The sequence below is a fragment of the Cherax quadricarinatus genome, chromosome 100, assembly GCF_038502225.1.
Source record: "Cherax quadricarinatus isolate ZL_2023a chromosome 100, ASM3850222v1, whole genome shotgun sequence".
Classification (NCBI taxonomy): Eukaryota; Metazoa; Arthropoda; class Malacostraca; order Decapoda; family Parastacidae; genus Cherax; species Cherax quadricarinatus.
The window spans coordinates 4122989-4146460 of NC_091391.1; the positions used below are offsets into that span (position 1 = coordinate 4122989).

The 23472-nt window shown below is 42.6% G+C and overlaps 1 protein-coding gene across 1 annotated transcript; it reads right to left on the reverse strand.

Annotated features, from left to right (window-relative positions):
* Positions 1-5822: 5822 nt before the first annotated feature.
* LOC128704610 (uncharacterized) lies at positions 5823-14867 on the reverse strand. The gene is made up of 3 exons (XM_070079597.1): positions 14844-14867; positions 11825-13924; positions 5823-7008 (listed from the first exon to the last, which is right to left on the reverse strand). The coding sequence occupies exons 1-2, from the start codon at positions 14856-14858 to the stop codon at positions 12665-12667; spliced, it is 1275 nt and encodes a 424-aa protein (XP_069935698.1). The 5' UTR covers positions 14859-14867; the 3' UTR covers positions 5823-7008; positions 11825-12664.
* Positions 14868-23472: the final 8605 nt, after the last annotated feature.

The following is a 23472-nucleotide window of genomic DNA, read 5'->3' on the forward strand; positions in this document are numbered from 1 at the left end:
ACATACAAGATACTGCGGGGAATAGACAAGGTAGACAGAGATAGGATGTTCCAGAGAGGGGACACAGAAACAAGGGGTCACAGGGACGTTAGGAAGTATTTCTTCAGTCATAGAGTCGTCAGGAAGTGGAATAGCCTAGCAAGTGAAGTAGTGGAGGCAGGAACCATACATAGCTTTAAGAAGAGGTATGACAAAGCTCAGGAAGCAGAGAGGGAAAGGACCTAGTAGCGATCAGTGAAGAGGCGGGGCCAGGAGCTGAGTCTCGACCCCTGCAACCACAATTAGGTGAGTACAAACATTTTATAAACCAGTGGAAGGCCTCTGTCAGATCACCAAAAGTTCCTATGGAAAATTTATAAGGGGTTACCTATATGAACCCCAACATTACATTCATACAATTAATCTCATTGTGAGGCGACAACCATGTATTGTTTACTGTAGTTACCCCGTGTCGACGTGTGAGAAAACGCCACCCATGGTCGCTGCAAGTGGTCCCTTCGACCACACAAATCTTACCCATATCTATCCTAGACTAGTATAGAAGTGGACAGCACCCACAAGTACGGCACTACTAATTAGTTGTGGACTGTATGGGTTATTATTATTGACTGAAGGAAAAGGTGGGGTGGGTTACACACATATATGTCCATCAGGAAAAACACTTGTATAATACCACCACTTACCAAATTTTCTCTGGTGGTTACTTGATGCAGCTGGATCACCCACAACACCTATCATATTATAACATATGTAACTGGCCAGTATCAGTCTGCTATAACTAGAAAGGTTACTTAACTGTGGGTGAGGAGGTCGCATTCCTTGTCTGTCTTATTTCCTCCTCAGATCCCAATATCCTGCCAGCTGAAACGGATCTTCTTCCAACAGGATTATGATATCACTTGGTTTGTCCCGATTTAGAACTCGTGACTCCGTAAAAACTCCACTATCCTCGGGACAGGAAACACGAGGTAAACATGTGCTCACTCACTCGCAGAATGGCGGCTCCTATCACTTCAACCATTCCTTAAACTTAACGTTATTATCACTGATTTCACTACAGTTCACAAGACGACTTAATGTCCCATTAATTTTACACACATTAGAAGTCGATCGATTAAGATTTGAGCCCGATGAGTGATGACTGAATCACGGGTATTTTTCCCTGGATACTCTGTAATAGCGCATCCCATCCTACCCGCCTGGGTTTCCCTCACTATTTACCATTATCATCACCCTATTATGGTGGTTTTGACAACTTACATTCCCCTATTCTACTCCGGGAACAGTTATAACACTTCCTATCATGAAGAGAGACCACTAATCACGTTTCGGCCCTAGGAACCGCCAATTTCCTGGTTCCATGTTAACTCAGACACTCTCTCTAGGCCTATATACCCCAACTCCCCCCATGCCCAGCCTCCTGCCCATGTGACCCCTTGCGCATGCGCTAAGCTCGCCCTCTGTTCATTCTCTTCCACTTTCAAATGCAGTTCAGACCAACAGCAATACATTAAACACATATTAGGCACCATGACTTCGGAAAATTAAATAATTTCCACAGCTCCAGCTGCCGGTCATCAAATAACTAAAATCCATGTCAGGAAACACTTGTCCTGTTTCCTAACGAATCTTACCTAACCTAACTTAATTTAGGTTTGAAGCTGATCAAAAGAGTCATTCTCTAGTTGTTACATGAGAATCATTTTGACTCACGAAATCGTAAAAACACAACTGCAAACAAACTGTGTTACGGTTATATGACTCACTTTCCACGGGTTCGATCTCCGCCCATTCCGTGGTTTGGTTAGGTAATATTCATTAGGAAACAGGACAAGTGTTTCCTGATGTGGGTCTTAGTTATATGATGACTGGCAGCTGGAACTTTTGGTCATCTGACCGAGGCCTTCTACTGGTTTATAAAATGCGTTAAAAGCCTGACTACCTACTGTAGGAACTACAGTAGACTGTTATATTACACGAATACCACCTGGTGGTTCACACTTACACTCACTCACTCATTTGACCATAAACAGAAATATTAATCTCAGTCTTAAAATAATGAATCCTGTGATACTCCAATACTGAAACTATGTACTGTGCCAAAACAAAATCATTCACATTGCTAAACTCACAAACTAGTATTTAGTCACTTAGCCATAATACCAACTTACCTCATAATTTGTAATATTTTACAATTAAGAATAAAACTAAGTATGCCCGAAATGCCTAGCTATGCTAGGCGTTCTAGTGGTACACTCTGTAATACCTAGCCATGCTAAGCGTTCTAGTGGTACACTCCGTAATACCTAGCCATGCTAGGTGTTCTAGTGGTACACTCTGTAATACCTAGCCATGCTAGGTGTTCTAGTGGTACACTCTGTAATACCTAGCCATGCTAGGTGTTCTAGTGGTACACTCTGTAATACCTAGCCATGCTAGGTGTTCTAGTGGTACACTCTGTAATACCTAGCCATGCTAGGTGTTCTAGTGGTACACTCTGTAATACCTAGCCATGCTAGGTGTTCTAGTGGTACACTCTGTAATACCTAGCCATGCAAGGTGTTCTAGTGGTACACTCTGTAATACCTAGCCATGCTAGGTGTTCTAGTGGTACACTCTGTAATACCTAGCCATGCTAGGTGTTCTAGTGGTACACTCTGTAATACCTAGCCATGCTAGGTGTTCTAGTGGTACACTCTGTAATACCTAGCCATGCTAGGTGTTCTAGTGGTACACTCTGTAATACCTAGCCATGCTAGGTGTTCTAGTGGTACACTCTGTAATACCTAGCCATGCTAAGCGTTCTAGTGGTACACTCTGTAATACCTAGCCATGCTAGGTGTTCTAGTGGTACACTGTAATACCTAGCCATGCTAAGCGTTCTAGTGGTACACTCTGTAATACCTAGCCATGCTAGGTGTTCTAGTGGTACACTCTGTAATACCTAGCCATGCTAAGCATTCTAGTGGTACACTCTGTAATACCTAGCCATGCTAGGTGTTCTAGTGGTACACTCTGTAATACCTAGCCATGCTAAGCGTTCTAGTGGTACACTCTGTAATACCTAGCCATGCTAAGCGTTCTAGTGGTACACTCTGTAATACCTAGCCATGCTAGGCGTTCTAGTGGTACACTCTGTAATCACAATTTTACTACATGTAAACCAAACAATAACCAAATTTCTGTAAACTCAGCATTGTAATCCTTATAGAGAATAAACTTTGAATTTGAATTTGAATTTGATTTTATTTGGCACCTTTTGGTTATTGCACTATTGAAAAATTGCAGTACAATATTATACAACACTTCACAAAATTAACTTAACACAGTTCGGTTTGTGGGACGGGAAAAACTTTGGAAAGTCATGGGATACTTCCCCAACTCAGGCAGAGGCCTGAGTTGGGGAAGTTTAGATCTTTTAATTGTTTAAGTTTAGATCTTTTAATTGTTTAAGTTTAGATCTTTTAATTGTTTAAGTTTAGATCTTTTAATTGTTTAAGTTTAGATCTTTTAATTGTTTAAGTTTAGATCTTTTAATTGTTTAAGTTTAGATCTTTTAATTGTTTAAGTTTAGATCTTTTAATTGTTTAAGTTTAGATCTTTTAATTGTTTAAGTTTAGATCTTTTAATTGTTTAAGTTTAGATCTTTTAATTGCCATATCTCATATCTGCCAAGCAATCATCGCTGGGGAAAGTTATGGCCTTCTGTAGTTAATTCTCTCACTTGTTTTCCCTTGTTTGAGAGTCAGGTTCAGGAAATTGTTCAGCTGGCAAGGAGATTACCAGGTGATGGTTTTGAAGATATGAATGAAGATGATGTGAATGAGCTCTTAGAAGATGATGATGAAGACAGGAGTCCAGAGAAAATGTTGGTAGAGCTCGATGCACAGATACTAGGGAGCCACATAACAGAAGACCCAGAAGAAAAACTGCTAATATTGCAGCAGTTATGTGAGCAGTTCCATGTTGCTGCTAAACTAGCAGACTTTTCACTGAAAAGGACCCTGACAAATCTATTTGCAGTGCTCTGAAATGGAGTCTAGACCAGCTGATTATGCCTTACTATCAGTTGTATAATGTACTGCAATGTAAATCCGTTACAGAATTTATGCACACACCAATACAACCATTGACTTTAGTACCAGAACCTCTACCATCCACTTCTGCCAACAACGAACAACCATCCACCTCAGCCCAGTACAGCCACACCATATACAGTGGACCCCCGGTTAACGAACTTTTTTCATTCCAGTAGTATGTTCAGGTGCCAGTACTGACCGAATTTTTTCCCATAAGGAATATTGTGAAGTAGATTAATCCATTTCAGACCCCCAAACATACACGTACAAACGCACTTACATAAATACACTTACATAATTGGTCGCATTTGGAGGTGATCGTTAAGCGGGGGTCCACTGTATATCCACTTTCTTCACAATCATCCACAAGTACAAGTACCCACACTTTAAGGTAAGAAATACTATTATTTCTGTTGCATTTGTAGTCATAAGCAGTAAAAACATAATATATCACAACAATGAACTACAATTACATATTCACTTTTATTTTTGTAAGATCTGTTGGTCTAGAAAAAAGTTGTTTGGCTTTTTGGGGGCTACCAGGAACATAACCCTATTTTTCCTATAAGTACTTCAGTTTATCTAACACAGTTTTACCTAACACGACATTTTCAGGAACGTAACTACCATGTGATATAACGGTCTACTGTACAAATGTTGTGTTCCTGTTCCCTAGTACCATACTAGTTTTGGTTGCTAACCTTGATAAATTTGGCAGCAAGGTATTCTGGACACTGCTTGTGAGCAATTCTATAAATGTGATTTAACTTCAGTTACTTTACTCTGTCTTCAACATTCCTGATCTACATGCTCTCTTGGACTCAGGTCGAGGATGAATGTAACCATTTTATTCTGGATGATTTGTAGTACGTCTTTCTTTTTTTTTTGTTAAAGCAGAGTACCATGAAGAACAAGAATAATATACACCATATTGGGTCCTGCGACCCTCAGTAGACACTGTACCTGTCTATAGAACTTTAATTTACCAGTGATGTATTGGTTATTGTGCTCTGGGAAGTTATTCACCACGAGGGTCGCTAAGTATTTAACTTCAGTTGAAGACGTGGGAGAAAGTGCATATTCTCAGAACTCTATGAGAAATGGAATAAAATGAAGTCAAAAAGAGATGTAGCTATAAATGGCATGATGGTAAAAAAAGGCCTTTCCTACCTGCCCATGACAACACATCTGGGAAAAACTAATAAATGTAGCATATGCATTTTTTTCAGCTGGATATCAAATTATGAGAAAGTAGAGAAGCAGAAGAGAGAGAATAGGTCTGTTAATCAGAAACTGATAGAGTCAAATAACTACACATAGCAGTCAAATAACTACACAGTAGACAGACTCTAGACTGGGGAATGAAAGGTGGTGATAGCAAGCATATGCAACCCATCACTAAACAGCAGAAGACCAAGGCAGGAATACAGCCAGTATTCAATATTTAACAATATTTAATAAATCTGTCAAAGATAAATTAACGGGCAATAAATTTCGCTGATGGAGTGATGCAAATCTGAGTGCCATTGTAGGAAATTTTAATTAATTTACTTGTAAAAGACACCTAATGGAAATAAAAACAGATTATGGTTAAAATATTTTATTATCTAATTATTTTATTCCTTAATTCTTACAATATTCGAGAAATGTAATAAAATAGACAATATTTATCAAAATATAATAACGAAGGTAACGCAGAATTAGAGCCAGATGGCCTAGTCTTAAAGTAACAGGCGTGTGAAAAGAATCAAAGTCTTGACCTCGGTGGTCAAGGTCATCAAGTGTTGAGCTCCCAGGGTCGATATGGTCCAGTTTTCACCTCTGTAGGGCGATGTGGTCTAGGCTTGAACTTCGTAGGTCAAGGTGTCCAGTTTAGACCTTCTTAGGGTGAGGAGGTCGAGTATTGACTTAATACAATACGGGCCACAATCTTGATCTCTTGTGTCAAGAGGACTGCTGACTTAAATCTTGATATCTTGTGTCTAGAGGACTGCTGACTTAAATCTTGATCTCTTGTGTCAAGAGGACTGCTGACTTAAATCTTGATCTCTTGTGTCAAGAGGACTGCTGACTTAAATCTTGATCTCTTGTGTCAAGAGGACTGCTGACTTAAATCTTGATCTCTTGTGTCAAGAGGACTGCTGACTTAACCACTAATGAGTGGGGTGACACAGCCTTGACCTCCATGAGTTCAAGTGGATCACAATTGTCAGTCTCAAATTTAAACCTTCTGTGAACACAATCCTGAATGCACACTGACACATGGATATCAAATCTGCTACAGTCTGCGTTGCTTCTAACACGACTGTTGCTTTTAACAAGAGTGTTCGTTATATCAGAAGTGTTGCCTATAACACAGATGTGGAGGCTGGATGCTGCTGTCAGCACACCTCACTTGACCATAAGACAAGTCAAATGGTAATCTATGAAATTAGTGTTATTTACAATAATTATAGAAATGAGAACCTAAAGCATGAAAGCGGAAAGAAAAATAAGAAACGGCACAATTTGCTTGCTATATCTTCCTGACCCCAACTAATAAATAGGAATAATAACTTATTTCGAGGAACGTATTGTTTACTTAATGGTACAATGATACCACAGTAACAAGTGGGGTTCCAAAGCATTACCAGCAGATGCACAGTGCATTTAGAAATACACGTTTAAGACTAGCTTTTGGCAGCAAATTTCGTTAGTTATAGGTATTAGGTGTCGAGGACGGATAGGAGGCTTGCCCCTCATAGGTGACCTTAGCCAGGTAACCTAAGTCGTTGTTTGCTGTGAAGGTGACCACCTGCTTGCGGCCGTCAGGGAGAACAACAGAATATTCCCCGTTCGTCACCAGTCCATCTGAGTTCGCTCTGTGACTGAACATGTTACCGCTGTATTCGTCGTTGACAGCATAAGCAAAGTCGAACGGCATTCCCTTCTGCAAGTGAGAGTAAATTTTGAGGGACAGGAAATATTAATATTAGCAAAAAGTAGAATCCAGAACATTTATATCCGTTCTGTAATTCGGTGTAATTCGGAAAGCACCTGTTTGGAAATAGAGTTGTGGATGAGTGGAACAAACTCCCAAGTACAGTTATTGAGGCTAAAACGTTGTGTAGTTTTAAAAATAGGTTAGATAAATACATGAGTGGGTGTGGGTGGGTGTGAGTTGGACCTGATTAGCTTGTGCTACTAGGTCATTTGTCGTTTTCCTTCTTTAAGTAAATGTGGCCTGCCCTGACTAGGTTGGGGCATTGGCTTAACTCGACTCAAGAAATCGTAATGACATGATTGCAAACAAACCATACCCCCTGCCGGGATTGAACCCGCGGTCATAGAGTCTCAAAACTCCAGCCCGTCGCGTTAGCCACTAGACCAGCTAGCCACAATAAGATTCGTCCAACTAGGTATATTTCTACACCATAGGAAGGTTAGCACAGGCACCACTGTGACCACAAATGCAAGTTTTTACAGAGGAATCTCCAGCTAGCGTGGCCGTGACGAACTCTAGCTCAAGTCCCTTCACTGCCGTCAACATGACTCAAGAAATCGTCATGACACGATTGCAAACAAACCATACCCCCGGCCGGGATTGAACCCGCGGTCATAGAGTCTCAAAACTCCAGCCCGTTAGCACAGTGGTGCCTGTGCTAACCTTCCTATGGTGTAGAAATATACCTAGTTGGATAAATCTTATTGTGGCTAGCTGGTCTAGTGGCTAACGCGACGGGCTGGAGTTTTGAGACTCTATGACCGCGGGTTCAATCCCGGCCGGGGGTATGGTTTCATTGGCTTAAGCCGGTAGGAGACTTAGACCTGCCTCGCATGGGCCAATAGGCCTACTGCAGTGTTCCTTCTTTCTTATGTTCTTATGTAATATCCTGTGGTACGGCTGGAAAATATTAGGGACGTGTTTCCATAAGACACCTGCTGTCCCTGTTCACCTATCAGTGTAAAATGGGTACCTGGGTGTTAGTCGGCTTGTGTGGGTCGCATCCTGGGACAATAAAAAACTGACCTAATTTGCCCGAAATGCACAGCATAACAAGGGGCTTTCTATATAGTAGTATGTCATTGATGTCAGCTATGGTCAGTATACCTTGTACATGTACTTGTATACCTTGTACATATACTGGTATACCTTGTACATGTACTTGTAGTAAATAAAGATATTAACCTGAGGTCTCTTATAATTTATACTTCTTGATATGAAGCCAAGGATTCTGTTAACTCTATTGCGAACACTAATGCACTGTTGTCTTAGTTTCAGATTACTGCTAACCAGAACTCCTAAATCCTTTTCTCAATCAGTAATATTATGATCTACATTATTTAGTTTATATGTGGCATGGTTATTTTCCTGTCCAATGTTTAGAACTTTGCATTTGTCTATATTAAACTGCATCTGCCACTTGTCCGATCACTGCATCAGTCTATTCAAATCATCCTGGAGTGCTCTAGTGTCCTCGTCAGAATGAATTCGTCGGACTATTTTGTTCATCGGCAAACTTGCTTATATCGCTATTTATTCCCTCATCTATGTCGTTTATGTAGATTGTGAACAACAAGGGGCCCAACACTGACCCCTGTGGAACACTTCTCGTGAGGCTTCTCCACTCTGATTTCTCCCCATTTACGCAAACTCTCTGCTGCCTATCTGTCAACCATGCCTCTATCCAATAGTCTTTGATGTGGGACTCTACCAAAGCCTTACCGAAGTCCATATACACAATATCATATTCATTACCTAGATCTACCTCCTCAAATACTTTAGTGAAAAAAGTTAATAAATTTATAAGGCAGGAACGCCCATTTGTAAAAGCGTGCTAAGATTCGTTGATCAGTTTATGCTATTCAAGGTAGCTAGTAATTGCCTCGGCAATTATTGATTTCACAAATTTTCCTACTATGGAGGTTAGATTTATTGGTCTATATTTCGAAGCTAAGGACCTGTCACCTGCTTTGAAAATAGGTATCACATTTGCCATTTTCCACTTATATGGCACTATGCCAGTTTGTAGTGATATGTTGAAAAGATTAGCCAAAGGTGTACTAAGCTCCTCTTTACATTCCTTTAGAACCCTTGCATACAGTTTATCAGGGCCTGGGCATTTGTTAGGTTTTAATTTATCTATTTACCTAAAGACCATGTCACTTGTGATGCTAATCGTGCATAGTTTACTATCGTCCTGTCCTATATAATTTATTATTTCTGGAATATCACTAGTATCTTCCTGTGTAAAAACTGAGAGGAAGTATGTGTTAAAAATTCTACACATTTCCTTATCACTGTCCGTGAGCTGACCAGAGTAACTTTTGAGGGGTCTATCTTGTCCCTGAACTTACTTCTGTATACCTGAAAGAATCCTTTTGGGTTAGTCTTCGATTCTCTTGCAACTTTAACCTCATAATCTCTTTTTGCTTTTCTTATTCCCTTTTTTATTTCTCTCTTTAACTGAATATACTGATTTCTTAATTGCCCCTCTCCTCTTTTGATTTGCCTATATATGCCTCTCTTTTGACCAGTGAAATGTTTTAATCTATTGTTCATCCATTTAGGATCATTTATTTTATCTGATTTCCCTATTCGGAACATAAGTTTTCTGAGCAGCTGGAACTATGCCCTGAAAAACGTCATATCAGCAATCATCGCCAACTACCTGACCTATAGTCAGGTTATTCCAATTCAGCTAAACCAGGTAATTTCTCAGTCCTATGAAATCAGCCAAGCAGAAGTAGTCAGGAACTGAGACCTGATTGCCATTATTAGGGTAATTCCGTGATATATTAAAATTGAGTGATTAGCGATCACTTTCCCCAAGTTCATCATTAACCTCAAGATTATTAATCAGTGATTTCCTGCTGGCAAGAATCAAGTCAAGCAGGTTATTTCCTCTAGTTGGCTATGTCATAAACTGTTTTAAAAAGCAATGGGATATTTAGAGTCACCTGACTCTAAATATCCCATCAAATTGCTCCACTCAATTTGTCTAAAATTGAAATCTCCCATTACCACAACATTTTCGTATGTAGATGCCTTACGAATTTTGTCCCATAAAAGATTACTGCACTCCCTATCAAGATTTTGGACCCTGTAAATCACACCATTGATTAGTTTTTCACGGCCCTCGAGAAGCTGTAACCAAACAGATTCAGTGGCTGATGCTTCTAATTTTATATCATGTCTAACACAGCAAGTCAAATTATTTCTGACATCGCTACACCACCACCCTTCCTCTTGACCTCACAAGTGTGGAATTATTTATAGCCTTGTATGTGGCGTGCAGAAGACATTTCTCCATCTTTCAGACTGAGCCAGGTCTCTGTTATAGCAATAATATCTATGCTTCCTGCATTTGCAATTAATCTTAGCTCATCTATCTGATTTCTTACACTCCTGCTATTAGTATAGTAGACTTTAAGGGAGCTAGTCCATTGCTGCCCTCTGCTGTCTCCCTTTGCTAACCTGATCCATTGTCTTTATTTGTAACTTTATGATGAATACTGTCTAATAAACATTTACCATTTTCAGCTCTAGTGCTGCAACCTGACTGTTTCCCACACACACCCATACCTCTATCTTCTATCAGTTTAAAATCCTAGACATGTCAGCAATGGCCCTCTCGATCGAGTTGGCAAATGCTACCACCCCTGCCCCAGAAAGATGTACCCCATCCCTTGCATACATATCACGTTTGCCATGAAAGTTCTTCCAGTTGTCAATGAATGGGACTGCAAGTTCCTTGCAGTATCTGTCAAGCCAGCAATTTACACCAGTTGCCCTAGACATTCATTCATTGTCCACTCCCCTTCTGGCAAGATGCTACATATGACTGGGACCCCTCCCTTAGACCTAGTTAAATCTGCAGCTGACCTGTACTAATCTTTTTTTTTTTTTTTTTTTTTTACACAGGGTTTGACAATGTTAAGGATCCCCAGCTTTATTGACACCTATTTACAGGTTAAGGATTCCTAACTTTATTGGCAAGCTAAGAGCTGTTACCTACATCAGCTCATTTGAAAGCATTTTTATTGTTATGAGACATACAAGCAGCTCATCTCTCCTACCCTTCCAGACATCATTTCAACCAGCACTGAGACAGATAATGGGCTTGTTCCCATTACCTGACATGATATTACCCAACCTGTTGACTATGTCACTAACAACAGTGCCAGGAAAGCACACCCACTCTTCCTCACCTTCTTATCCCTATTACAGAAAGCACGGTCCATATATCTTTCCTCTGAGTCATCAACCACAAGAATTCACTTACCTCTATTAGCAGGAGAAGTAGTACCTTTACCTTCACTGATCACTGAAGTACACTCATCCTGAAGAACAGAGAAGCGATTTCCTACCTTCAAATCTTCTCTTTTAACTTTATTTTGATGCTCCTCCCATTACTGGGAACCACTCGCCACTTGTAGCAGGTGCTGGACTGCACCTCACTGCGGGGAGCCTTTTCATCCTCCCTAGCTTCAGCCTCTTCGCAGCGAGTGACAGACTGCTCCTCACTGCTGGTAGCTTTATTCCCCTCACCCACTCCAGCCACCTCACACTCACTTCCAAACCCATCGAGGTGAGCCTTCAGCCTCTTAGTTTCTTCCTGGAGAAGTAGGACCTCCTCTTTCAAACCTCTAACCTCAGATTTTAAAGCACTAAAGGAGCAAGCCATGGCTTTGTAACCCTCGTCACTAATCCCCAAAGTCGAATTTATGGAGTACATGTGAAATTCGAAGATATTGTTTCTTACCTCACCATAAGACTGGTTAGGAGTGTAGCCAGAAGTTAACTGCCGGGATTCAAGATCATTTTGTGATGAAATTGCTGAGTTGTGTAGACCCAGTGAGCCAGCCACACCTCCCAGAGATCCTGAGGCTCTGTATGATGCTGTTAGGTCACGCGACCCTGATCCTCCAGAGTAGCTTTGGCCTGACCCTGAACCACTGCTTCCTGTGCTTCGAAAACCTGGTTCTCCTGAGTAGCCCTGACCTGACCCTAAACCACTGCTTCCTGTACTTCCAAAACCTGATCCTCCTGAGTAGCCCTGACCTGACCCTAAACCACTACGTCCTGTACTTCTAAAACCTGATCCTCCTGAGTAGCCCTGACCTGACCCTAAACCAATACTTCCAGAACTTCCAAAACCTGATCCTCCTGAGTAGCCCTGACCTGCCCCTGAACCACTGCTTCCTGTACTTCCAAAACCTGATCCTCCTGAGTAGCCCTGACCTGTCCCTGAACCACTGCTTCCTGTGCTTCCAAAACCTGATCCTCCTGAGTAGCCCTGACCTGACCCTAAACCACTGCTTCCTGTGCTTCCAAAACCTGATCCTCCTGAGTAGCCCTGACCTGACCCTAAACCACTGCTTCCTGTACTTCCAAAACCTGATCCTCTTGAGTAGCCCTGACCTGACCCTAAACCACTGCTTCCTGTACTTCCAAAACCTGATCCTCCTGAGTAGCCCTGACCTGACCCTAAACCACTGCTTCCTGTACTTCCAAAACCTGATCCTCCTGAGTAGCCCTGACCTGACTCTAAACCACTGCTTCCTGTACTTCCAAAACCTGATCCTCCTGAGTAGCCCTGACCTCACCCTGAACCACTGCTTCCTGTGCTTCCAAAACCTGATCCTCCTGAGTAGCCCTGACCTGACCCTAAACCACTGCTTCCTGTCCTTCCAAAACCTGATCCTCCTGAGTAGCCCTGACCTGTCCCTGAACCACTGCTTCCTGTGCTTCCAAAACCAACATTAATTATCTCATTTGAAGATTGATAAGCTGATGAAGATTCTGATTTGAATTTAGAAGAACCAATTGAGGAAGCAAAAGAACCGAAGTTCTGTTCAGGTGCTCCATAGGTCGGTTTAGGTGGTCCATATGTAGGTGTAGGTGCTCCATATGTGGGTTTAGGTGGCCCATAAGTAGGTGTAGGTGTTCCATAAGTTGGTTTAGGTGGTCCATATGTAGGTGTAGGTGTGGTGTAAGTTGGTTTAGGTGGTCCATATGTAGGTGTAGGTGTGGTGTAAGTTGGTTTAGGTGGTCTATATGTAGGTGTAGGTGTTTCGTAGGTTGGTTTAGGTGGCCCATATGAAGGCTTAGGTGTGCTGTAGGTTGGTTTAGGAGGCCCATATGAAGGCTTAGGTGTGCTGTAGGTTGGTTTAGGTGGCCCATATGAAGGCTTAGGTGTGCTGTAGGTTGGTTTAGGTGGCCCATATGAAGGCTTAGGTGTGCTGTAGGTTGGTTTAGGTGGCCCATATGAAGACATAGGTGTGTTGTAGGTTGGTTTAGGTGGCCCATATGAAGACTTAGGTGTGCTGTAGATTGGTTTAGCTTGTCCATATGAAGGCTTAGGTGTGCTGTAGATTGGTTTAGGTGTATAAGAAGTAATAGGTGGGCTATAGGTAGGTTTAGGTGGTGTGTAGGCCGGTTTAGGTGTACCATATGTTGGTTTAGGTGGTGTGTAGGCTGGGGTAGGTGAACTGTAAGTCTGTTTAGGTGGCGAATAGGAAGGTTTAGGTGTACCATAAGTCTGATTAGGTGTTGGTTTATAAGTAGCTGGCGTAGTATAGCTTGGGTTTATAGCTGGAGGTCCATTAGCTGGTTCAAGAGCAAGTAAGCCAAAAGCTATGTCTGGCAGGTCACCTGGAGCAAGACCTTCAGGTGGTAGGTAACCTGTGTCAGGTTCCTGGTAGGTGGGCTGGCTGTGGTCTACCTCCTCCCCTGGCAGACCGAAGCCCTTGAATGGTGCTTCATAGCTGTAGCCCTTGTTGAGCTCTGGTTGTGGGCCCGCGTCAGGTGTTGGTGTAGGCACACCCACGACGGCCAACACCACACAACACAACACTGTCACCTGGAAAACAACACTATCACCTACAACAACACTCACTTGCAATACTGCACTGCTGTCTGCAACACAACGTATTAAATCTTCCAGATATATTAAGAGACGCTTCACCGCTGACAAGTAGCACTGAGAATGTTAAAACTGACTTAACAGACTGTGATGTCCTTCAATGATACTAGAAACTGTTAACAATGTTTCTTATACTCAGTTCACTTATATTATTGTTAATCCCACAATACTGATATATATATATATATATATATATATATATATATATATATATATATATATATATATATATATATATATATATATATATATATATATATATATATATATATATATATATATATATATATATATATATATATATATATATATATATATATATATATATATATATATATATATTGAACCGTGCGTGTATGTAGTAGTTGCTAGTTTTGAAAGGCACTTGTCGATAAACACTTGGCCTGTTTCGTGTTTGTGTGTGTGTGTGTGTGTGTGTGTGTGTGTGTGTGTGTGTGTGTGTGTGTGTGTGTGTGTGTGTGTGTGTGTGTGTGTGTGTATGTGTGTGTGTGTGTGTGTACTCACCTAATTGTGGTTGCAGGGGTCGAGACTCAGCTCCTGGCCCCGCCTCTTCACTGTGTGCGTGTATGTGTGTGTGTGTGTACTCACCTAATTGTGGTTGCAGGGGTCGAGACTCAGCTCCTGGCCCCGCCTCTTCACTGTGTGCGTGTATGTGTGTGTGTGTGTACTCACCTAATTGTGGTTGCAAGGGTCGAGTCACAGCTCCTGGCCCCGCCTCTTCGCTGATTGCTACTAGTGTGTGTGTGTGTGTGTGTGTGTGTGTGTGTGTGTGTGTGTGTGTGTGTGTGTGTGTGTGTGTGTGTGTGTGTGTGTGTGTGAGGGTAGAGAGGTATACCTGCAGTAGTTGCATGGTTGGTGGTGGAAGACCAAGTGAATGTAGTGTTCACCTTAAACACCGTATATATATAGCCGTCATTACCTGCTATTAGGTAACCCACACTCTCAACACTAAACTCTACGTTCTTCAACTAGACAGAATTACAAACATTGTTCTCATGCTATCAAAAACACTTTAACTTCACTATCGACCTTGTTAAAGATTCTGGTAAAAATGATGCGTGTTACTGGAACAGCTGGCCCGGTGGCCTGGTGGTTAAAGCTCCCACTTCACACACGGAGGGCCCGGGTTCGATTCCCGGTGGGTGGAAATATTTCGACACGTTTCCTTACACGTATTGTCCTGTTCACCTAGCAGCAAATAGGTACCTGGGTGTTAGTGGACTGGTGTGGGTCGCATACTGGGTGTTAGTGGACTGGTGTGGGTGGCATCCTGGGTGTTAGTGGGCTGGTGTGGGTCGGATCCTGGGTGTTAGTGGACTGGTGTGGGTGGCATCCTTGGTGTTAGTGGACTGGTGTGGGTGGCATCCTGGGTGTTAGTGGACTGGTGTGGGTCGCATCCTGGGTGTTAGTGGACTAGTGTGGGTGGCATCCTGGGTATTTGTGGACTGGTGTGGGTGGCATCCTGGGTGTTAGTCGACTGGTGAGGGTGGCATACTGGGTGTTAGTCGACTGGTGTGGGTGGCATCCTGGGTGTTAGCGGACTGGTGTGGGTGGCATCCTGGGTGTTAGTCGACTGGTGAGGGTGGCATCCTGGGTGTTAGTCGACTGGTGAGGGTGGCATCCTGGGTGTTAGTCGACTGGTGAGGGTGGCATCCTGGGTGTTAGTCGACTGGTGTGGGTGGCATCCTGGGAGACAAGATTGAGGACCACAATGGAAATAAGTTAGTCTTCGATGAGACACTGACTTTCTTGGATTATCCAGCGTGGCTAACCCTCCAGGGTTAAAAATCCGAACGAAATCTTATCTTGGGTGTCAAGCATCAGGTCAAAGTGACAGTAATTATGTTCTTGGTTTGTTCCTCAACATTTTCACAAATTAACCTGACCTACCTGGAGTTTACCTGGAGAGAGTTCCGGGGGTCAACGCCCCCGCGGTCCGGTCTGTGACCAGGCCTCCTTAGGTCAGTGTCCCAGGATGCGACCCACACCAGTCGACTAACACCCAGGTACCCATTTTACTGATGGGGAACATAGACAACAGGTGGAAAGAAACACGTCCAATGTTTCTACTCTGGCTGGGAATCGAACCCAGGCCCTCACCGTGTGAAGCGAGAGCGTTAACCACCAGGCCACCAGAGCCTAGTTACCTAGTTACCGTTGGTTTAATAGATTTTAACCTCCAGGTCCACGAAATCTTTATTAAACCTACAAATTACCTCTTCATAAGTAGAATATTCTTCATTCATTATGTCTGGGATTACAGTATCAGTTCGCAGTATATATGTTTAAAATATTATAAAATACTGAGAAGTTGACGGGTATGACATGTGCAGTAGTTGGGTATATTGTTGAAACGTTTCGCCTACACGGTAGGCTTCTTCAGACATATACAGAAAATGTAGTGTAGACAGCTGGGGTAGTGGCGTGTTATGGCTCTAATTAGTCCATCGCCCTTGGAGAAATAGTTTGAGGTGGTCAGTTCCTCAGCCTGGAGGAGAGTTCAGCTTCATGATCTGGAACGATGGTCATTCTAGGCCATGGAGCTGAGCTCTTCTCCAGGCTGAGGGACTGACCACCTTGTTCCAGACCAAGGAGCTGAACTCTTCTCCAGGCTGAGGGATTGACCACCTTGTTCCAGACCATGGAGCTGAGCTCTTCTCCAGGCTGAGGGACTGACCACCTTGTTCCAGACCATGGAGCTGAGCTCTTCTCCAGGCTGAGGGACTGACCACCTTGTTCCAGACCATGGAGCTGAACTCTTCTCTAGACTGAGGGACTGACCACCTTGTTCCAGACCATGGAGCTGAACTCTTATCCAGGCTGAGGGACTGACCACATTGTTCCAGACCATGAAGCTGAACTCTTCTCTAGACTGAGGGACTGACCTCCTTGTTTCAGACCATGGAGCTGAACTCTTCTCCAGGCTGAGGGACTGACCACCTTGTTCCAGACCATGGAGCTGAACTCTTCTCTAGACTGAGGGACTGACCACCTTGTTCCAGACCATGGAGCTGAACTCTTCTCCAGGCTGAGGGACTGACCACCTTGTTCCAGACCATGACGCTGAACTCTTCTCCAGGCTGAGGGACTGACCACCTTGTTCCAGACCATGGAGCTGAACTCTTCTCAAGACTGAGGGACTGACCACCTTGCTCCAGACCATGGAGCTGAACTCTTCTCCAGACTGAGGGACTTACCACCTTGTTCCAGACCATGGAGCTGAACTCTTCTCCAGGCCGAGGGACTGACCACCTTGTTCCAGACCATGGAGCTGAACTCTTCTCCAGGCTGAGGAATTGACCACCTTGTTCCAGACCATGGAGCTGTACTCTTCTCCAGGTTGAGGGACTGACCACATTGTTCCAGACCATGGAGCTGAACTCTAGACTGAAGGACTGACCACCTTGTTCCAGACCATGGAACTGAACTCTTCTCCAGACTGAGGGACTTACCACCTTGTTCCAGACCATGGAGCTGAACTTTTCTCCAGAGTGAAGGACTGACCACCTTGTTCCAGACCATGGAGCTGAACTCTTCTCTAGGCTGAGGGATTGACCACCTTCTTCCAGACCATGGCTCTGAACTCTTCTCCAGGCTGAGGGACTAACAACCTTGTTCCAGACCATGGAGCTGAACTCTTTTCCAGGCTCAGGGACTGACCACCTTGTTCCAGACCAAAGACTGTTAAAGAAAGTGGCAGCTCATGGCATTGAGGGAAAAGTGCTGTCATGGATCGAGTCATGGCTCACTAACAGGAAGCAGAGAGAATGCTTAAATGGGGTTAAATCCGAGTTGAGATCTGTAACAAGTGGCGTTCCACAGGGATCAGTCTTGGGCCCGTTGTTGTTTATAATATATATCAATGATCTTGATGAGGGAATTACTAGTGATATGAGCAAATTCGCCGATTACACAAAAACAGGTAGGATAACTGATTCAAAAGTGGATATCAGGGAATTCCAGGAGGATTTAGACAAACTCAATAACTGGTCAGAAAAGTGGCAGATGCAGTTCAATGTAGATAAATGCAAGGTTCTGAAGCTTGGGAGTGCCCATAACCCTAGCACTTATAAGTTAAATAATGTAGAACTTAGTCATACAGATTGTGAAAAGGACTTGGGGGTTATGGTGAGCAGCAACCTTAAACCAAGACAGCAATGCCTAATCGTACGTAATAAGGCAAATAGATTACTGGGATTTATATCAAGAAGTGTAAGCAACAGAAGTCCAGAGGTCATATTGCAGCTTTATACATCATTAGTAAGGCCTCACCTAGATTATGCAGCTCAGTTCTGGTCTCCATATTACAGAATGGACATAAATTCGTTAGAAAGCATTCAGCGTAGAATGACTAAATTAATACATAGCATTAGAAATCTTTCTTATGAAGAAAGATTAAAAACTCTTAAATTACATTCACTTGTTAGACGAAGAATGAGGGGAGACATGATCGAAGTGTATAAGTGGAAGATAGGTATTAATAAAGGGGACATTAATAAGGTCTTGAGGATATCTCTCCAAGAGAGAACCCACAGTAATGGATTCAAATTAGACAAGTTTAGATTTAGAAAGGATATAGGAAAGTACTGATTTGGAAACAGGGTAGTTGATGAGTGGAACAGTCTACCTAGTTGGGAAACTACAGACGACGGGCATTAAACATCTTCAACACACCCAGAGAAGACACTGCCGAGAAGAGATACATAGTCCTCCCCACCAACTCCATTGCCAAACACGTTTCCAACATCTTTTCCAATCCCTCATTCCAAGTATCTACCTCCACAACCACGACCATCAAGGACATTACCAGTAATAGACAGGACAAGCTTCCATCCTCTGCAGGGGTATACATAATCCCTTGTAATGATTGCAGCAAATTATACGTGGGCGAAACATCAAGAGACTTCCAAAAGCGTATTTCAAAACACCAATATGCAAGCAGGTCTCATAATACAAGGAATGCCTGTGTACAACACCGTAATTCACACAACCATTTAATAAACTTCAGAAACTCAAGACTTATCGCCACAGAAGACAACACTCAATACCGAAGAATCCTGGAATTATCTCTTATCTCTATATCCAACAACATCAACCAGAACAATGGCTTCTATAACATAGCTGAACCACTTGCCAAGACACTGCTTCATCGCTATCCCACATAAGAACATAGGAATGGAGGAACATTGCAGAAGATCTGCTCACAAACTTGTCCAATCTCCCTTCCAAGCTACCCAAGATTTTAGACTCTATAACCCACACTCGGTACATCATCAGATGCAGCATTCTCCACTTAACCACAGAATTCTGAACCTGACTATAAATACTCGCGTACCTTCCGCCCAGGTAGATCTGTTTGTGACTTGAAAAAACCCATTGTGTGGGCGAAACGTTGTCAATAAAGTATCACATTATACTTTATATGTGTTTATATTTCCATTGTGTCGGTATTTTATACTACATATTTCCATCTAGGAATTACATTAGCCATCTTCCACATATCAGACACTACACCTGTTTGAAGAGATAAATTAAAAATATTAGTTAATGGTTCACAGAGTTCCATTTTGCATTACTTAAGAACCCTTGAAAAAACCTCATCAGGACCCTGTGACTTATTTTGCTTCAGTCTGTCTATCTGCTTCACAACCATTTCACTAGTGACTGTGATGTTACATAATTTATCTTCTTCTAGCCCACTATAAAAATTAATTACCGGAATATTATTAGTGTCTTCCTGTGTAAAAACCGAGAGAAAATAATTATTTAAAATCCAGCACGTTTCATTCTCTTTGTCAGTAAGATGCCCCAAATTATTTTTAAGGGGACCTATCTTATCTCTAACTTTTGTTCTATAGACCTGGAAAAAACTTTTTGGGTTAGTTTTCGAATCCCTAGCAACTTTAATTTCATAGTCCCTTTTAGCTTTTCTTATCCCATTTTTAACGTCCCTCTTAATGTCAATATACTGATTCATAAGATGACCCTCACCTCTTTTGATACGCCTATAAATTCCTTTCTTCTGCCCTAAAAGATATTTGAGCCTATTATTCATCCATTTTGGGTCATTTCTATTCGACCTAATTTCCTTATATGGGATAAATGTTCTTTGGGAAGCATGTATTGTGTTAAGAAAGCTCTCATACTGATAACTCTCTTCGTTACCCCAGTCCACAGATGATAAGTGTTCTCTAAGCCCATTGTAATCTGCTAAGCGAAAATCTGGGACCATTACTGAATTATCCCTACTGTCACACTTCCATTCAATGCTAAAGTTAATTGATTTCTGATCGCTTGTGCCGAGTTCCTCTATAATTTCTAAATTACTAACAAGGGTTTCCTTGTTTGCCAGAACCAAGTCAAGCAGGTTATTTCCCCTTGTAGGTTCTGTCACAAAGTGCTTCAAAAAACAATCCTGAACTACTTCTAAGAAGACGTTAGATTCTAAACTCCCAGTCATGAAATTCCAATCAATATGACTAAAGTTAAAATCCCCTAGAATTACTACATTATCGTGCCTTGTGGCCCTAACAATTTCCTCCTTGGCAAAATACCACATATGACAGGGTTCCCACCCTTTTTCCTAATTATTTCTATTGCTGACCTATACCTGCTAATCAGGTCCTCACTCCTATGTCTGCCAACATCGTTGCCTCCTGCACTGAGGCAGATAATAGGATTGCTCCCATTACCTTTCATGATGTCGTTCAGACGGCTGACAATATCTCCCGTCCAAGCCCCAGGAAAACATACCCTCTGCCTCCTTTTCCTATCCCTAAGACAAAACGCCCTATCCATAAACTTAACCTGTCTCCAACTAAAACAATGTTCTTACCTTTACTTGTGGAATTCGTCGTGACGTTCTCGATGGTCTTCATTGGGGTTTCTGGGGATGTTTCACTCACGCCTGCCAATCCTTCCTTGGTGCTCGTTGTGACGTACCCAGTAGACAACCCACATTCGTCAGGTAGCACCGAAAATGGGTTGGAAGTTTCCATAGTAGTCTTCTGGTTCTTCGTTGTTTCTGCTTCTCCAACAGTCTTCTTGATCCTCAGCTTGGTTCCATGTTGTGCAGCCACTGACCAGGTTCCTCTCTTAACCGGAGGACTCACAACAGGATTACTACGAATCTTCTTGTTCTCCTCCGTTAATCGCCGTATCTCCAGCTAAGCTCTTCTTTCAGCTGCTGGTAGAGTTGCTCAAGAGAGGGCATCCTGGTTCAGATTCAGAGAGAGCACAAGAACAAATCTTCACAGAGCTAAGTACACGCCACCACTGAGCTAAGTACACGTCATCACTGAGCTAAGTACACGTCACCACTCAGCATTTCAGAACTCTTAGATCATATTCACCATAATGAGCTTCATAACGTTGGTGCTCGTGCATGCAATGTTTACATGATATATTAACCTGTTTCTTAACAATTCTCTAGTGTGATGGAAAAGTTTGTTAGTGAAGAATGGAAGCATGAATGGTGAGGTGGTATAAATGGTTGCATGCTTGTTGGGTATTGGGAATGCATTGTTACCTCTCTACCCCCTTCCCTTCTCAACCCGGTGGGAGTTAACATGCGACCCTCCTAGCATATTGGACATGATATGTAGACACATGTGCAACATCTGGGTATCTCTATTATAGACGTTTCGCCATCCAGTGACTTTACCATTACAAATTTCAGGACATAAGATACCCAGATGTTGCACGTGAGTCTACATATCATCTTGTTGGTATTGTATGCCGTTCTTGTACATACTGGACATGACTTCCTTCTCCCACCAAGTTTCCTTATTGTACGAATTGGGTCGCTCTACGCCGAGACAAGGCAGGTAGCTTGATCTATGCGCTACCTGGAGTCTACTTGGAGGGTATTCCAGGGATCAACTCCCCCGCGGCCCTGTCCATGACCAGGCCTCAGGTCACTAGATCAATAACCTAACATCATCTTCAACTGAACACAGCAGTGTGTCGCTTCACCTTTGTAACTGATCACCTGTGGTCCTCAAAGCCTAGCAACAAACCTCCACTGAGGTTTGTTCCAGTATCTTCCATCAGAGAAACAATTATTGGCGTCTATACTATCATCTAAGACTGAAGGTTATAACCAGAGTTTCGACCACCAGCGACTACTTTGTCTGTTAGGTAAGACACATATGCAACAGTTAGGTATCTTTATTGTGAAACGTTTCGCCTACACAGTAGGCTTCTTCAGTCAAGTACAGAAAAGTTGATAGAAGCAGAAGATACTTGAAGACGATGTAATCAGTCAATCACCCTTAAAGTTTTGAGGTGGTCAGTCCCTCAGTCTGGAGAAGAGCATTGTTCCATAGTATGAAACAATATGGAGAAGAAGTGACAGGATGGAGCTTTTTATAGCGCCAAGAGGTGAGACGTAGGCCACTAGGAGAGGTAAGAACTCAGATGTTGAGAGGTCAGGTCCCTCTCAAATCCAGCCCCTCTCACTAGTGGAAGTTGTCGAAGTTGATTGCAGGTCTGTACCAAGATACCCTTGTGTTGCAGTGTCTGACAGATTGAACATTAAAATGGTATAAAATACCGACAGGTTGTTAGGTAAGACACATATGCAACTACTTTGTCTCACACAGTCTCTTCGTTCACACATAGTGACTCCTAAGAGCTACTTGCCACCTCCATCGGTACATCACAATACCTTCTGTCTGTTGTATAACTTTCGCTTCACGAAATTCATTTATGCATTTTATTTTTCATTATTTGCTTCAGTTATGAAAATGTCAAGTTTATTTTCAATTTATATAAATATATTTTTGGCATTTTTTTCAATAAAATTGTGGTGGTTAACGCTCTCACTTCACACGGTGAGGGCCTGGGTTCGATTCCCAGACAGAGTAGAAACATTGGACGTGTTTCTTTCCACCTGTTGTCTATGTTCCCCATCAGTAAAATGGGTACCTGGGTGTTAGTCGACTGGTGTGGGTCGCATCCTGGGACACTGACCTAAGGAGGCCTGGTCACAGACCGGGCCGCGGGGGCGTTGACCCCCGGAACTCTCTCCAGATAAACTCTCCAGATAATACCCTCTGAGGGTCTGAAAGGGCCATTATACTTGTCAATTTTTCTGATGGGTTAGAACCCGCGGTCAGAGAGTCATAAAACTCCAGACCAACGTGTTAGCCACTGGACCAGCTGGATACAATAAGATTCATCCATCTAGGTATATTTCTGCACCATAGGAAGGTCAGCACAGGCACCACTGTGGTCACAGTGGTGCCTATGCTAACCTTCCTATGGTGTATAAATATTCCTAGATGGATGAATCTTATTGTATCCAGCTGGTCCAGTGGCTAACACGTCGGTCTGGAGTCTTGAGACTCTTTGATCGCGGGTTCTAACCCCACCCGTGGTGTGCTTTGTTGGCAATCGTGTCATTACGATTTCGTGAGTCAGTTACCATATACTGGTTAGTTAATATTAAAAATACTTTTTGG